The 16,036-nt window shown below is 39.0% G+C and overlaps 2 protein-coding genes across 2 annotated transcripts; one reads left to right on the top strand and one right to left on the bottom strand.

Annotated features, from left to right (window-relative positions):
* Nucleotides 1–4,927: 4,927 nt before the first annotated feature.
* fbxo5 (F-box protein 5) lies at nucleotides 4,928–8,855 on the bottom strand. Its single transcript, XM_084736517.1, has 6 exons — nucleotides 8,710–8,855; nucleotides 7,325–7,968; nucleotides 7,005–7,175; nucleotides 6,442–6,532; nucleotides 6,031–6,243; nucleotides 4,928–5,644 (listed from the first exon to the last, which is right to left on the bottom strand). Exons 2-6 carry the CDS (start codon nucleotides 7,942–7,944, stop codon nucleotides 5,387–5,389), a joined length of 1,353 nt encoding a protein of 450 aa, XP_084592643.1. The 5' UTR covers nucleotides 7,945–7,968; nucleotides 8,710–8,855; the 3' UTR covers nucleotides 4,928–5,386.
* A 1,711-nt stretch (nucleotides 8,856–10,566) lies between these two features.
* mtrf1l (mitochondrial translational release factor 1-like) lies at nucleotides 10,567–15,337 on the top strand. Its single transcript, XM_084736608.1, has 8 exons — nucleotides 10,567–11,095; nucleotides 11,902–11,981; nucleotides 12,183–12,287; nucleotides 12,505–12,616; nucleotides 13,345–13,508; nucleotides 14,079–14,196; nucleotides 14,409–14,545; nucleotides 14,852–15,337. Exons 1-8 carry the CDS (start codon nucleotides 10,687–10,689, stop codon nucleotides 15,062–15,064), a joined length of 1,338 nt encoding a protein of 445 aa, XP_084592734.1. The 5' UTR covers nucleotides 10,567–10,686; the 3' UTR covers nucleotides 15,065–15,337.
* Nucleotides 15,338–16,036: the final 699 nt, after the last annotated feature.

Genomic DNA, 16,036 nt, shown 5'->3' with positions numbered 1-16,036 from the left:
ACAGACAGCTTGAGTTACATGTAATGGCACTTATTGTTTTTCTTTATACAAAGCACAGAACTTGACAAGAACAAAAGAGAAAGTGAGTACAATTACTTTTAAACTACTTTTGAAATAGTACAAGTGTGACATTTGTACAGGAACCTGTTTGACAGTGACAGATGTGGGTCCATTTTTCAGAACCTTTAAGGGAAATGCATGCTTGTGCTGAGAGTGGCAGAAATGTTTTTTTCACTCTTAGAAATAAGGGTTCTTCCCAAAGCGGTGAGGTTCTGCTCAGGATTGTTGAGATCCTTGAAGAACCCTTTCATCAGTGGTTCGGCATACCATAATATAAAGGGGTTCTCCGCCCAGAACCCCCTAGCTTGTTTCTAGATAAAACCTTTGAATTATAAAAGTGTCCTCAGTAGAACCTCCTGGGTAGATTCTAGACAAAACTCTTATAATATGAAAAGGGTTCTCGGTAGAACCCCATTGCTGGGTTCTACATGAAAACACTGAGCCCCCTTAGAGGATGGAAATGTTTTGGACAGAACCCCCAGAGAGGGTTCTGGTTGGAACCATTATGCCATGGAAGAGTTCTCTGTAGACTCTTTCATAGGGGGCTCTGAATTAAACCTTCAACAAATTTACCCTTTATGCTGGGTTCTGGGTAGAACCCTCTGATGGGGTCCAAAGTGGAACCTTTATACAAGGTAACAACATTCTCATGATGAGTTTTGCACAGAAACGGTGTTTTGATAATTAGTTTTCATGAAGTTAATTTCAAACTCATGGTGTAATTTGTGCAAGTAGCCTAAAGGTGAACTGCATCTGCCCATTTGAAATGCATAATATTGGCCTAATAAGACTAAAATTATGACAGGATGAACGGAGCACATCACTAAAGGACAACTTACGAGTGGTTCAGACCGCCCTGCTAAACATGTACCTTTCAGAAGGTATACCTTAGCTAAGGACACTCCGGACAACAGCCTGTAAGCTTAAGGGAGACCTTAAAGTACAGCTTATGATGGATGTGGCACTAAGGAGGCTCTGTGCAACGGGGCCCTGAGTGTTTCTGAGAACAAGCACCGTTTCCACGTTACAGGACATCCAGCTGAACAGAAACGATTTCCATGCAACAGCTGACACATGAATGAAAGTTGACTGATGTTTATATGCGTCATCACAATAAAAGTCGCACGCGCACACACACAAATATACACACACACACACAGAGTAAGAGAGAGAGAGAGAGACATGGGAGACAAATGGGTCATCCTGCAAATGTCAGAGGTAACTATATAATGTCAGTGATGCTATTCATGGCTTCATAACTCTCCTAAACAAGCAATGACTGATTCAAGCAAACTTCTTTTTTTTAAGGGGAAACGGGTGAGGCCTATTTTTATCGTGGGAGGCTGATGTTCTCGTGAGTGCATGTTTTGAATGGGTGTTTTCTGTGCGCTCCAGGCCAGAATCTCAGTGATGAAAAATGATGTTATCACATAAAAGGTCTCTCTTTTCTCTGTTTTTGTCTTTCTCAGAATCTAAGCTGACAGGCAATACGTTGGCTATTATGCAGAGAAACACTACGGCTTGCTTTGGTATGAAAAATCACAAGTTGGTGGCAATTTAAGTGCCTCACATAAGGCACGGAGGTAAGTGCATGACAAATAAAATGACATAACAAGAAAAAACATAACAAAATATAACAAGAGAGTGATGTTGTGAACACAAAGTAAAAATCTTTTAGGGTTGAATCCTCATCAAGGACAGTTATCATGCTAAATTTAGTTTTCAGACTTTTGTGCCATTATTTAGTGGAAGAAAATGTTTCTTTGATTATCTGCTTGTAAAATATTAAAAGGGTTCCAGCAAGTTAGTGGTGCATTTCTGTGCAGCTGGGGAATTCACAAGAGATAAATTTACAAGACAAATGACCAAAATTGATGCAGCAGAGGACGTGCAGTCAAGTTAAATGTAAGACTTGTAAGACCTTTTTAATAACTCAGAATGCAATTTGACACCACTTTGATAGTATAAAAGTATGATGGAAAACCAACAGGGACAATATGTCCTAGACCAGTTTATTATCATATCACATTTATTCAGTGCTTTCCAATAGTATATGACAACAAAAAAAATATATTTAAAATTATTAATTTATTTCAGTTCATTTATTTTCTCAGATTTGACAAGGATCATCCAAAAAAGACATTATACAATCGCTTTCACAGGCTGGGTGCAACTTTTATGATGAGTAAAGTGATCTTGATCTATAAAATAGACCTTTTTTACAGCATCCATGTTGATTTGACATAGCAGGCTAAACACAGGTGTTGCCAGTGATACTAATTAAGGTCCTGTTCCATTTAACGCAGCAGAGCTTTCCAGTGAGACAACATGCAGATTAGCAGCACCTTTAATTACCGTAATTAGTATCATTTGTAACACCTGTGTTTATCAGACTATTTCATGAAAAAAATGTCTGCTGTGAAAGTGCTCTACTGATGGACTCCTCATTCAGTTACAGTAAGTTTGTTACTATGATGTCATCATTTGAAATCTTGACCAACCTGTGTTAAGACAGTGATTTACAGAATGAATGGTCAAACACTTTCTGAACCTTATTTATATCTTAAGCATGTGTTTTCTGTACTGAGTGAGATTTTATTTGTTGCTCTTACAAGGCCCCATATAATTCCTGGAAGATAAAATACTCATATCAGGAGAAAACGTTCCTCACGTATTCACTTCACTTAAATATCCATCACACATTACATACTGTGCTTCAAGTTTCATGGCAAAAAAAATGAAAACCACAGAAAAAAGTACTTCTCCTTCTAAATGTGCTCTAATCAGCTTGAATATATGAACATCTGCCTATGTATTTGTAACTCTTATTGAATTTCAGACACTGACAGAAAAGGTTGCAGATCATAGTGTAGAGACCTTCCAAGTACAGAATTATTACAGAGAGTTTGAGAGAGAGGAAACAATGCTGCCCTCTGGTGAAGAAAATCAAGACATGACTGCAGCTAAAATGTCAGAGACTTTGACAATGGACTGTGTTTTTACAGTCTTCATTCATATCAGCCTGAGTCTGAGAGAAAGTGACACAAACATTACAACAGGTTGTCCTCTTCATACGATGATTAGAATTACAGGCTTGGTGTCTAAAAACAAACAAAAAACTCAATCCACTCACATCTTTCTTTTTAAACATCAAATCTTACATATTAACCTGCAGCCGTTTAATGCTGGTAAATAAAACTAAAACCAGCTTCATCTCTTTGCTTCTTGTTTTGTTTGTTTTTAGCAAACCCCAGGTAAATAACTAGATGCGTCCTTTTACATGCGACTTCATACTGATTATAGTCAACATTTTTGCACCTCTGTATATTCGAGGTTTCTGTTTCTGTTAGTAGAAACAGATTTCTCTTCATTATGAATAAGACTGAGAACACCCTGAGAAAACTCTCAGAAGATGAAGTGTTTGTGTTAAATATTTTGCAATAGAAATAGAAGTGTGAAACAAAAAGACAACTGTGTGAAAAGCACGTGTGGGTAGATCGATGCCCAAAGTATCGATACCACTGATACAAAGTCATGATATGAGTTTCAGTACTAGTGTCAACAGGATTACATCCTGGGCACATGAACATTCTTCTTAGTGCTGCTGTTGTTTTCATGTACACAGTGACCATTCACATAGTGAACATTTATTTATTTACCAATAAAAACTGTCTTGTGTAAATACACATGTAATTTTGTAATTAATTGAGAATAGTCAAAAGAATGCCTTGCGTTTGACAGATTATCTGGTGATAATTAAAATATCATATAAGCAGAGTAGTAAATATCATATAAGTAGAAAAGTAATAAATCATGAAATATTTCACCCTGACATCATAGCACATTAGGTGCATTTAACAATGAAACATACTGATATGTGCATTGATATCAATGATCCTGGGACTGATATTACAAGTTTTCTCAGTTGCTAAGACATGTTGAATGAAACTGGGACCCACATGAGCTTCATCATCACCTTCTAAGGACAGCATAAGTCTTTTCTTGCAAACATGTAAGACTCTGTCATTGGTTTTACGCATTTCTAACACTATTTTTCTAAATAGAGCTCATAAATTAACTGTGTTAAAGAAGCGGAAAACTATTTATTTATATCTAACTGATTTGCTTAATTATGAATCTGAATAGTTACAATAGTATTTCTGAGTTTGGGTGAAGTTTGTAATTGGTTCTGTGGTGAAGAAAGAATGCTGTACAAAAACTGCACCCTAAGTTAGGTCTGAATTTGTCCAGTCTGGGTGCTTATTGTATATCCAGATATCAACAACACTTTGTGGGCTCAGAACAATCTACACACAAGAACTAAATAAAGTGGAAAAAAAAGTTTTGTGTTTTTTTTTTTTACAGTATTTCAATAGGGTATCTCAAAAAGGTGCAAGACATTACAGAAAAACTGAAATGTCAGTTTGAATGAGTAATAAATAAAGTTAAATTTAAAAGGTTGATTCTTGACCTGCACAGTATACTTACAAGTTTATATTTGAAATAAAGCAAGTAACTAGGGAATAGTAACTTAATGCATTTCTATTTTCAGATTTTTTTTTTGTTTGTTATTTTTCTAACAACCCATTGTCAGGTCCCAGGCATTTTTCCAGTGACAGTTAACCAACTTTCCCCCCAGCTTTATGAAAGCCAAATGAAGTCTATCATTTCTGAAAATACAGCATACAGTAATACTAAATATACTATAGTGCTAAATTACTAAAAAAAAACATTTGTCACTTCTTATAGTAAAATAAAACTCATTATGTACTGACTGAAGATGCAGAAACTGTTTTCACCACAACTGAAGTCAAGCTTGCAGTCAGTTCTGGAATAAATGAAGCATCAAAGAACCACAAACACAAGATAAATTTTAGGAAATTTCTATTTACAAGAAATACAAATACAGTAAATATGAACATTTAAAGACATCCTGAGGATCAACATTTATTTAAAAAAAAAAAGTATAAAACTATTTAAGATACAATATATTTACATCCATTTCATTTTAAAACATAATACAGTTATACAGTTTAAAGCCTCTTATTTTGCATTTCTTGGCATCAGATGTTTGTCGCTAACAGACGACAACAGTTTTAGCCAGATGACACTCGCTGGTTATTTATCCCAGCAGTGTTTTAACAAGTGCTTCAGTCAATTGACGCAGTTTGGTAGAGCTAGATTGCGACATTGCACGTACAGGAGCCCTTCCAGGCTGAGCTTGTGTAAAAACTTTACCCTGTCCGAGCTTCAGCAGCAGCCAGGCCAGAGAAAGATGCCCCACCCAATTAAAACAGTCAGTGAATAAAACCTCGGCGGTGCTCCGTCACAGACGCCTGACGCTCCTCTTGCTGCGAGCGCTGCCTGGTATGATCGGGGTCGACTTGGAGGGGTAGTGGGCTCTGGGTGTCACCATTCTGCAGGGGGTCGAGCCGTGGAAGGTCTCCTGGCAGTGGGTGCAGAAGTCAAAGAGACAGCTGTGGCGCGTGCACACGGCCCTCTGAGCCTCTGCGGAATACGTCGCCGGTGAGCCGCAGCGCTTGCAAGGACGCAGAGACTGGTGCTGCTTCAGACCACTGGCAGCCTGGAAAGAAGGACAAAACACATTTGTTAAAAGATACAAATCCAACAAGTAAAATCTACATTACGCATTTTTAGAGCATATATTGTATTGATTAATTTCATCTGCATTGCAGAGCACAACAATGTGGATTGCCCACTTGCTTGGGGCAAGTGACATGCCATGTTGGGGGTCTCAGTGACAACCTGTTGCTTGTCTTACACTTTGGACTGTCGGTCAAATAAAACAAGATATTTGTTGACATCAGCTTGGGTTTTAGGAAACTGTGATGGCCACTTTTCACTGCTATTATGTTTTTAAGTCCAAGGGGTTAATTGGGAAAATCAGCAGATTAAATCAATAATGCAAATAACCTTTAATGCAGCCCTGATACATGCAGAAACACTCACCTGCACGTATTCATTAAAACGGGAGTTGTGTGTGTTGCTCTTCTGAGAGGGGGTCGTCCGCCTGCTGACCCTGCAGCTTGGGGTGGATGAGGAAGAGGAGGCTGGTGGAGTGCTTGAGGAGGCCAGTGTCTGCATGCAGGAGAGCACCACCCTGGACACAGCCACGTCCCTCGTCAGTCCAGAACCCCTTTTTCTCAAAGAGTTCTTTGACTCCTGAAGAAAAAAAAAAATGAAAAGAAAAAAGGGAATCATTAGAACATGAAAGATACACAAAAATGTTTTGTAACTTCACATACAGTTTTGCGTTTCTCTAGTTCTTTGTCTTCTTGAAATGACAAATAATTGTACCACACAGCCTATGTTTCTTTGGTGTGAGCACACTTGTGTGGGTTTGTGTGTGTGTTTCCTCACCATGAGTGCCTGCTCTGCTCTTCGACACCTGTTCAGAGCTGCTTTATCCTCACAGATGATCCTCCTCCAAGTCCGGCTCACTTTCTTACAGCTGTGACACAAGACAAGGTGAACATGTGATGAATATAAATTTTTAAAAAAGTTGATTTCCTTACAATTTTCTGACAAGTATCTGCATTAAATTTCTCTTTGAACTTTCACAGTTCACACCACCACTTCATTTTAATCAAGCTAACAAAAGACCTTCTAGTGACCTCATTGGATAAAACAGTAAAGTATCAATTTTGGGCAGATGTAATTTTCTTAAAGATGCAAATGCATTTTATAGTGTATAACAGCTACTAGACGCTTTTGGTTTAAAGCAAATTGGTAAAACACAACTTGTCATCTTTGACCCCTTGAAACAGTCAAAATTATATCTCACACAAAATTGAACCTTCTCCACACATAGTGAGGCATTTGTCAATACATCTAGACACATCTTGTTGTACAATGGCTTACAGAAGAACTGTCAACCTTCTTCAAAGAGGAAAGCAGTACATAGTGAGGCATTTGACAATTACCTAATGAGGTCCATGTCTCCCAGTAAGGCCAGGATATTGGTCAGGATGCTTCTCATGTTCCTGGACAGAAGAGATGAAAACATGTCGATGTACTCCAGGCCCATCTGGCCTCCGATCACCCGATCCAAAAGATGATCCTCTGCTACCTTTGTAACAATGCTCCAGTCATACCTTAGACACAGGAAAACATTTGTCATTCACTTGATTACTGAATATTTTATAGTCAGGTGAGTCTTAACAGTACAACTAAACAAAGACCAAAACTTGAACTTGACTGAGTTGGTGCCTCCTACTATGTCACAATATTTATATTATCCTACCTCTTATTCTTCCGATAACTCTTGGCAAGTTCTTCACACACAGCCTGCTGGAACTTGAGTATAGGCAGTCTGGCATCATTGTGATGGGTGGACGGGGTTGATGACAGTGAGTGTGCTGCTATTCCCTTTCTCTGACAACCCACAGGAGTGGACGCTGCTACCAAAGGCACCAGATTGTTCGTGTTTGTCCTCTGTTGACATTTGGAGGGAGAATTCTTTGGTGATACTGTCTTTTCTGGATGTGTAGCAGCAGAAGGCAGCACAGTTGTGGCGGATTTCCCCTGGATATGATCATCTTCTTCAACAATCTGACTGTTGTGCAAAGACAGATAGCCACTGTCCTCAAACCCTTCATCCAGAGTCCTGTCGTGTTCCCTACTTGTGCTGTTTTCCTTGTTGTGGACTGCTCTGGTGTTGTCATTGAATGAGAACAGCACTGTAGTCACTCCAGCAGGTGGACACTGGGGTTTGATGGGGGTCGGCTCTTTCACTGGGGAAGCTTTGAGGTGAAGTACCTTGGACTCTGTAGCAGCTACAGCAGCAGAGCTTTTCTCCATTTTGTTAGCAATGGTTGTCTCGTAGCGAGGGCATTTCATGATGACTCTCTTACAGTGCAACATGTGCTCTGTGCAATATGTAGATGTCTGGATAAAGGACAAATGGGGAGATTATATTAGGTTTTAAATGTGAATATGGCTGCTGAGTCTGTCATACAACATGGCTTCCCTCGTGCAAGCCAACTTAGCTACCTCTAATCATGGTAACTACTGCCTGACATTAAAGAAAGAAATAACACATGACTATACTGTTGTTAAACTATTAACATGAACTTTGATTCTAGTCAGAAACTGTTCTGGCATATATGTTGCAAATCAAATAATCGGTTTTGGCGCGGCGTAGATTTGGCGGAAAGGTAGGAGTGACGTAAAGATGCTCAGCCAGGCGCCTTCGGTTTGCAGTCTTTAAAGACATACATTGAGTTGGTGTAATTCAATAAAAAAAATCATCTTGGTGTGATTTTCTCCGCATTGATATGTGAATATGTCCATGTCACATATCCTTTAACTTGAATTTACGCGCGTAGCGTTACAGTGGGTGTGAGGGGGGCGGCTGGAAATTACTCTTATGCAACTACACACACAGCTCATACTATGAAAACTAAATATACTAAGAAAGTTAGAATAGTTTCGGTACGTTTTGTTAAGTCTTATTTCAATTCCCCAAGCCATTTGACCGACTTACATGTAGCATAACTAAGCTAGCTATTACACCGACTAGCTAACGCTGCTGACATACAATTCTTAACAAAATTAGAGTACATCATAATAATTGTGTATTAGCATTAGCAGTTCGTAGGATAGGAGATATTAAGTGAAGTCTCTTACCTTAGGTTTGTTAATATCCTTATCCAAAGCGGACTCTTGCTTCCCTCCTTTTAGCCGCTGAGCTAACTTTCAGCTCCCACCCGCTCTACCAAGTTTAAATGCTCGGCTACAACTGAAAATCCGCCAGTTGTTCCTTCTTATTTGAAATCGGTGCGCAAAAGGCGCAAACCAATCACAGCGAAGCGGGCGTTTGTCCCTTTAAACCATCAACCAACGGGCGCTGACATGGTGGTGTAAGACGTCAGCGCGCAGTTACGTGGTCCCGCTGTTATTTCCATCCGACGTGAAACACAGTCGAAAATAAGTTGTTACAGCCTATAAACTTTAGGAACTAATCAAAGTATCCGAATTTAGCAAACCTCGACCGAAATATTGCAGCAAGATTCAGCTCATTGTTCAGCTGTCCCGTCCATAACTTGCAAATTTAGTATTGCTGCAAATATTGCATTATAATTTGAGATGTTAAAACGGCCACACATTATCATAACTTTTTCTTCAAGACTCCGAAAACGCTGAAAGATACATAGTAGCATTTCTACTTTGATAATAAAGTATAAGGTATAACAACCTAAATACAGTCATATACAGGGTATTGCACAGATGTGCCATGCAAGAAATGCTGTATTTTTTCCCCCACTGTTTTAGGTTGCATCACATCACACTGTTGAACAGACAGAGAAATCCAAAAGGGTCATTTACCGATTAAAGTTATAGTGGCAAACAAAAGGAATGAGACTGGAAGAAAGTTAAATCTTCCCTTTCATGTCTGTCAGGAATTCTTGTTTAGATAAAAAGAGCTAAAAGACTGGTAATTCACAGGACAGTTCAGTTCACACCCCCACCTGGAATGTGTGAAGAGGCTCTTTCATTGAAACCAAACAGAGGGGGGCTTGCAGGATGGGGTAGTTTAGATACAGGACTCTACTTGTTTCAGTCACTTTTCACTTTAATTCTATGGCATTTGTTCTGCTTTACAGGTAAAAATTACAAAGGGGCACATATCCTCACCCACATCTTCATTAATTTGTTATGTTGAGGTCCAATGTACAACACAGTGAAATAGGGGAACAGAACAGTAGAACAGCTGAACAGAGAAGTGAGAAAACTGTTTGAGGCCAGGCAGAGACAGAGAATGTGTGAAGTTGTGGATGTGGCTCAACGTCTTTGCATCCTGGAGTGCAGAATGCTAATTAAATGATGATCTCAGCGTCGATCCAATTTCAATTCAAAGTCCAATTTACAATTCCACAGAGTCATTTCAATTACAACTACAAAACAGCAAAGGCAATGCGGCCCACTGAGTATACACCAGTCAAACATATTGAAATTACCAACAACTAACAGACACAAAACAAAGCTGTGGCAGATAACCTACAATATCATCGTTATATATTTTTTAATACTCATATAATTGGAGCTTTAGCTTTTTTAAATGTTATGTTTTCATGTCTTTTCACCATCCCAGTCTGAGTGGCCTTTGCATTTTGTTGCAAAGTGGAGTAATCATAGAGCACCACCAGGGGGAAGTCTTTGGTCTGCTGCGGAAGACGTTTTACCCACTGCGCATGCGTGTCATATTCAACATGTCTGCGCCCTACAGCAAGGTGGTAAAGGAGCAATATTTTTATAACAAGCATTAACAACCACTTGGTCGACAGTTTTTAGACAATTTATGTCCGAAATCTGTTTCATTAGAGCCATGCCGATGTTTTAGATAACCAGAAAAAGCCAACGGAGGCATCTGAGGGTTTGTTATTTGATTTCAAGATCACTTCTGACTTATTTTCCTTTTCAGATGCTCTTATTTTGTTTCGTAGGTTGAAATCAAACACTTAACTGTTAAATAAAAACATAAAATCTTAATATTTTGACCGAATGTTGCTTTCGGACTAGAGAAAAATCATGTGACAAAATCAAATCAGCCAGATCCGTTTGTTCTGCCTCACGCTGAAACGTCCAGACACATCTTGTTGTACAATGGCTTACAGAAGAACTGTCAACCTTCTTCAAAGAGGAAAGCAGTGTGTCTTTAATCTGTGGATACCTCAATTTCAAAAATCACCAAATGCCACCTGCCAAACTGTTAATCACTGTAGAGGAACTACAAGAAGTCTTCACACTGGTACACCATTGATGGTGGCCAAGTTACTGTCTGTGGATGAGCTTTTTGCCAAGAGATCTCTGCAGCAACACCTGAAGAAGATGGAGACAGAGTACAGTGAATGTCTGAGAGCAGCCAACGGCGATGTGTCAGAGGAGCAGTGCAGTGATGACGAACTGAGGGCCAAGAGGATCAAACTGTCCCAGCTGGCTCCTCTCGTCCAGAGCATCAGAGAGCTGGACACCAAACACAAAGACCTCACTGACACCGAGGCGCTCCTGAAAGGTGAGGCGCTCTGCTGCTGCCACGGTAGAAAGACAAGAAAGAGACTGAGTGAGGTTATTTTGTGGAATATCTCTAAAAAGCCACAATTGCATTCATTTTGGAGCAGGAGACAGTTTTCATTAATATGTAGGAAAATAATCCTTGTTCAAGTATCCTGAAGTTTCTTGCATTTGTGCTTAATTCAAGGTCTTGTTTAAAAGCTAGATTGGACACACTAAATTTAAAATAGTCAGTTCATTTCTTTGGACCATGAAGGACTTTGCTGGTCAGGAATGAGAGGAGGAAAGGAGGAGAAGCTAGACTTGATTTGACCACCACTGTTTTTGGTTTGTGGACAAAACAAGATATTTGAGGATGTCACCATGGGCTTTGGGAAACACTGATCAAAATTTGTCACAATTTTCTGTCATTTTACAGACCAAACAACTAATAGAGTAATCGAAAAAATGATTGACATTAACTGATAATGAAAACAATAATTAGTTGCAGCCCTAGTATATGCAACACAAAACAATCACAGTGAAGATATATAAGCAACATGGTCTTTTTTTGTTTTTTGAAAATCTATGAAAAAAAAATTGTATGAATCAAAATAACCAGATGGGATTAACTGCTCTAATCCAATGATTAACATGCCTGACAAAGGAAGGTACTTCACAATATTGCTATAAAGCAGTCCAGTACAACCAGACATTTTAAAAGGATAGATATCACTGTATGAGCATTTTGTCAGTTTCTGATGGTGAGTGTATAAATTGTCATATCGCACAACCCCAGTTTACTGAATGTTTTTGTTTTTCCCAAAGATGAAGACCCAGCCCTGCGGGAACTAGCTGAGCTGGAAAGAGAGAGCTGTTTACAAGATATCCAGGATCTCAGTCAAAAGGTAAAACTGTGACGTTTCATTTTTGCATCAAGCTGCAGTGTAAAGGAAAAGACAAAGAAAATAAAACAAGGTTTTGTAACAGCACATTTTCTCTAGTACCAGTGTTAAGCCATGAGCTAATTGAAGATGTTTCCGTTTGCTTTTTGTTGTTCCTGTGATTTTTGTCCAGTTCTTCATCACACTGTCTGCTTCACCAATCAGATCCTGGAACTGTTGATCCCCGAGGAAGAGGCAGATCTGAGCGACCTTGTCCTGGAGGTGACAGCGGGTGTCGGGGGTCAGGAGGCCATGTTGTTCACTGCTGAGGTCTGGAAGTACTTATGTTTATTGTTTATTATTTTAAACTGTTATTGTTGAGATTATAGACTTTTTCAGAACATTTTTTTTTATTAGAGAAAGATCTATAAATAAAATTTCATAATAAGATGGACACAAATGCAAATTTTTCTACCGTTGTACATCAGTCATTTCAGCAAACCATAAAGAAAGATTTTTTTAGTCTTGGGAATGTCCGTACTTACAGAAACACCATCTAAGACCTCCTCCTCCCCAGCAGGTGTTTGACATGTACCAGGGCTACGCTCAGCACCACGGCTGGTCCTTTGACATCCTGGAGCACATGACCAGCGAACTAGGTCAGTGGACACGCACACTTGTAATTATAATCAGATTAAATAGTCAGTTCACTCAAATCATGACAAACAGTTTCCCAACACATTTCATTTTTACCTCCATAATGGCTGATATCTTAAAACCTTAGCAAATAAAACTGAAACTGGCTCAATTTTTGCCATTTTTATTTCTGATAAACTTATATTTTTAAGGCATTATTATTTATGTAACTGTAATGTGAACTCCTCAGCTGCACTCTGACTCTTTTCAGAGAGCTGGATTACTTCCTCTTTTGTCTTAATACACACCAGAAACATTACAGAGCAAATCAGATGGTGTTTATGTATAAGAAGGATGGTGAGTGATGTTGGACAAACACATTTTTGGATTTCAACAAGTGACTGAAAATAGAGATGGGATGATAATTAAATAGAGATGTGTATGTCAGCCAAAAATTGCAAACCCCTGTTGTTCTTTTACATTACAATCACAATTGCAATAATGGCATTAAACACAAGGGGGAGCCCTTCTTAAACTACAGAAACATGGAGTAGACACTGAAGTACACCAGCTATCATGTCAGAGACACAGCAGAAGAAACTGCACATTTTTGAGGAAAAGCTTTACATGATTTTCATTAGTATTAAAGTACTTCTCTTTGATATGAGCATTTAAAATAACATAATCATATTATATTATATCATCAGCAGTAAAATTCTAGTATTGATACGTATTGTTCACCCACGGCCAGGTGGATTGCGTCACGCCTCGGCCAGCATCAGCGGCCCTCAGAGCTACAAGAGGATGAAGTTCGAGGCTGGAGTCCATCGAGTTCAGAGGGTTCCCAAGACTGAAAAACAGGGCCGGATGCACACCAGCACCATGACTGTGGCTGTGCTGCCCCAACCCACCGAGGTACAGCTTTCCATGACGATAGATGGATGGCATAAACACACGCAGCCCGTTTATCCCTATTGTTTTCCTTCTTGCTGTTAAAACAACCTGTTTTTTCCATAAGAATCATTAGAGATCAAGTAAAGAATCACTTGGAGAGTCTTGTTTCCTGAGTATGATGCATTTCCTGTTGGAGTGGGATGTTGAATAGAAATTATTCTGAATGGCAGACTAATGGGATATCACATAAGCAAAGAATTTCAGTTTGTTGTGATGAGCTCAAGTCTGTGAGGGTTTTTTTGGTTGTTTATTTCTTGTAGGTTTTGTACTTTTGACATTTTTTGCTTCATCTGTGTGTAATATGAAAACCATGGAAACACACTGCAAAATATGAAAGAAAGTCTTATTTCACCATGACAAATGAAATTTTGCCTTATCTGTTTTAGTTTTAGTGACTGTTTTAGCCGTTTCTCCATGTCTCATGGGTTTGAACACTTATTTACCCTGTAGGAAGGACATATAGGAGTAGGTTTGTTCTTCTGCTCATCTGACGTTAACCTAGATGTAAGTAAATTTGTGTGTTCTTGTCAGATATCTTTCACGATAAATCCAAAGGACCTGAGGATAGACACGAAGAGAGCGAGTGGAGCGGGAGGTCAACATGTCAACACCACGGACAGTGCAGTCAGAATAGTCCATCTGCCTACAGGTAAATACAGCTCAACAAAATACGACAGATTGTGCATATAGTATCTAATCACTGACACCGCTGTTCATGAATGTATTTACTGAAGTATGAAAAAGTGTCATTTCTATTTGGGGTTCTAATTTTTAATTGCGCTGTCTGTCTTTTGATGAAGAATCACTGAGTCTGGAGAGGTTCATGTAAGAGCAGTACTTTAATACATGTGTGTTTGTTAGGCGTGGTCGCAGAGTGTCAGCAGGAACGGTCCCAGCTGAAGAACAAGGACAAAGCCATGAAGGCTCTCAGAGCAAAACTGTACAGCATGAAGCTGGAGGAGGAGACCAGCAAACGCTACAATCAGCGTAAAGTACAGGTGAGATACTGTATTTATAGGTGGAGACATTCAAATATAACCCGAAATACAGGTGTGACAAGTGATGGATCTTTCCACAATATTAATAGTGTTTATTTTTGAAAGATGTAGGACATTGACTTTCATTAGTTATTTCAAAATAGAATTAAACAAGTCAAATTAACCAAACAAGCAAGTAAATTAATACATAAGCGCCACACATTTGAATGTTAAGGTTATTTTAAGAATAAACAATTCATAAAAAGGCAGCAAAACCAAAAGGATGGATGAAAAATGTACCCATTTTAATTCTTTTTCCTCCTCCAGATTGGCACCAAAGGCAGATCAGAGAAGATTCGAACCTACAACTTCGCCCAGGACCGTATTACAGACCACCGGATCAGCATGACGGTGCACGATATCAAGAGCTTCCTGCTGGGAGAGGATCTGCTGGATGAAATGAACTCCTCTCTGCAGGAGTTCTCCAACCAGGAGGCGCTCATGGAAGTGTTAGGAGAAAACAGCCAGGAGGACTCATGAGTTTTGGCTACGAGGAACATGGATTTTGATGGAATAAAAACTTCTTGCTATACATTTTAGCAAAGCACTAACTGTAATGTTGGTCACTCTGCATGAAATTCTGCAGGCTTCACTGAAGAAAGAAGCTATGATGGTTTTTAAGGGTGACCAAGTCTTAATGCTTCTGTCCATCCAAAAGAAGACATGTTAACTTCCATACATGTCCAGGAGTGACAAGCAATGTCGGCACAAACCTAACAGTGGTTAATAAAATTACTCAACTGTTTCCAAGTATTTAGTCAGTGACAGTATGTGTTTTGTTACCTAATCATTAATTTGGCGTGATGTGTGAGTGTTGCTCTACCTTTAAGAGCTGCAAACTCTATGGCGAAAAGTATGTGAACATGTGATTGTTAAACATCTCATTCCAAAACAGTCTGCATCAGTCTGCTACTGTGACAGCCTCCAGTCCTCTGCAAAAACTTTCCAAAAGGATTTAGGAGCCTCGCTACAAGGCTTTGCTATCAGCTGCAAGAGCTGTAGTGCTGCTCGGTGGCCACCAGTTCATCCCAAAGGTGTTAGATGTGGTTTAATTTTGGGAAAATCAGTTTTTTATGGTATAGTATGCACAGAAGCATTTTGATTACCTGTGTAACCTTGTTACTTTAAGTCTGTACTATACAGGATTTTCCCAAAAATAATGCTTTAGCTCAAACAAAAATAATCCCTGTCAATGGCCCACCACCAGTGCATCTGCAAAGACCATGTCCTTCACCCATACCTTCTTATTTTCTCATTACAGCGCCTGTGACCCTTTACTAACCCAAAGCGTTGGTATTTCACTTTCTAGTGCATTTACAAACAGCAACTGAAAAACCCTACAATTTCTACCTTTAAGTATATGTAAACACAAATGTACATGTTAAAACAGGATAGGGCAAAGAAACACTAATCATATGGGTGTAACTAAATAATATTTTTTATGATTAATTT

This window comes from Lutjanus erythropterus, chromosome 14 (genome assembly GCF_056507025.1).
Source record: "Lutjanus erythropterus isolate fLutEry1 chromosome 14, fLutEry1.hap2, whole genome shotgun sequence".
Lineage (NCBI taxonomy): Eukaryota > Metazoa > Chordata > Actinopteri > Lutjaniformes > Lutjanidae > Lutjanus > Lutjanus erythropterus.
Note: the sequence above shows the minus strand (reverse complement) of the source record. Positions and strands in the feature narration are given on the sequence as shown.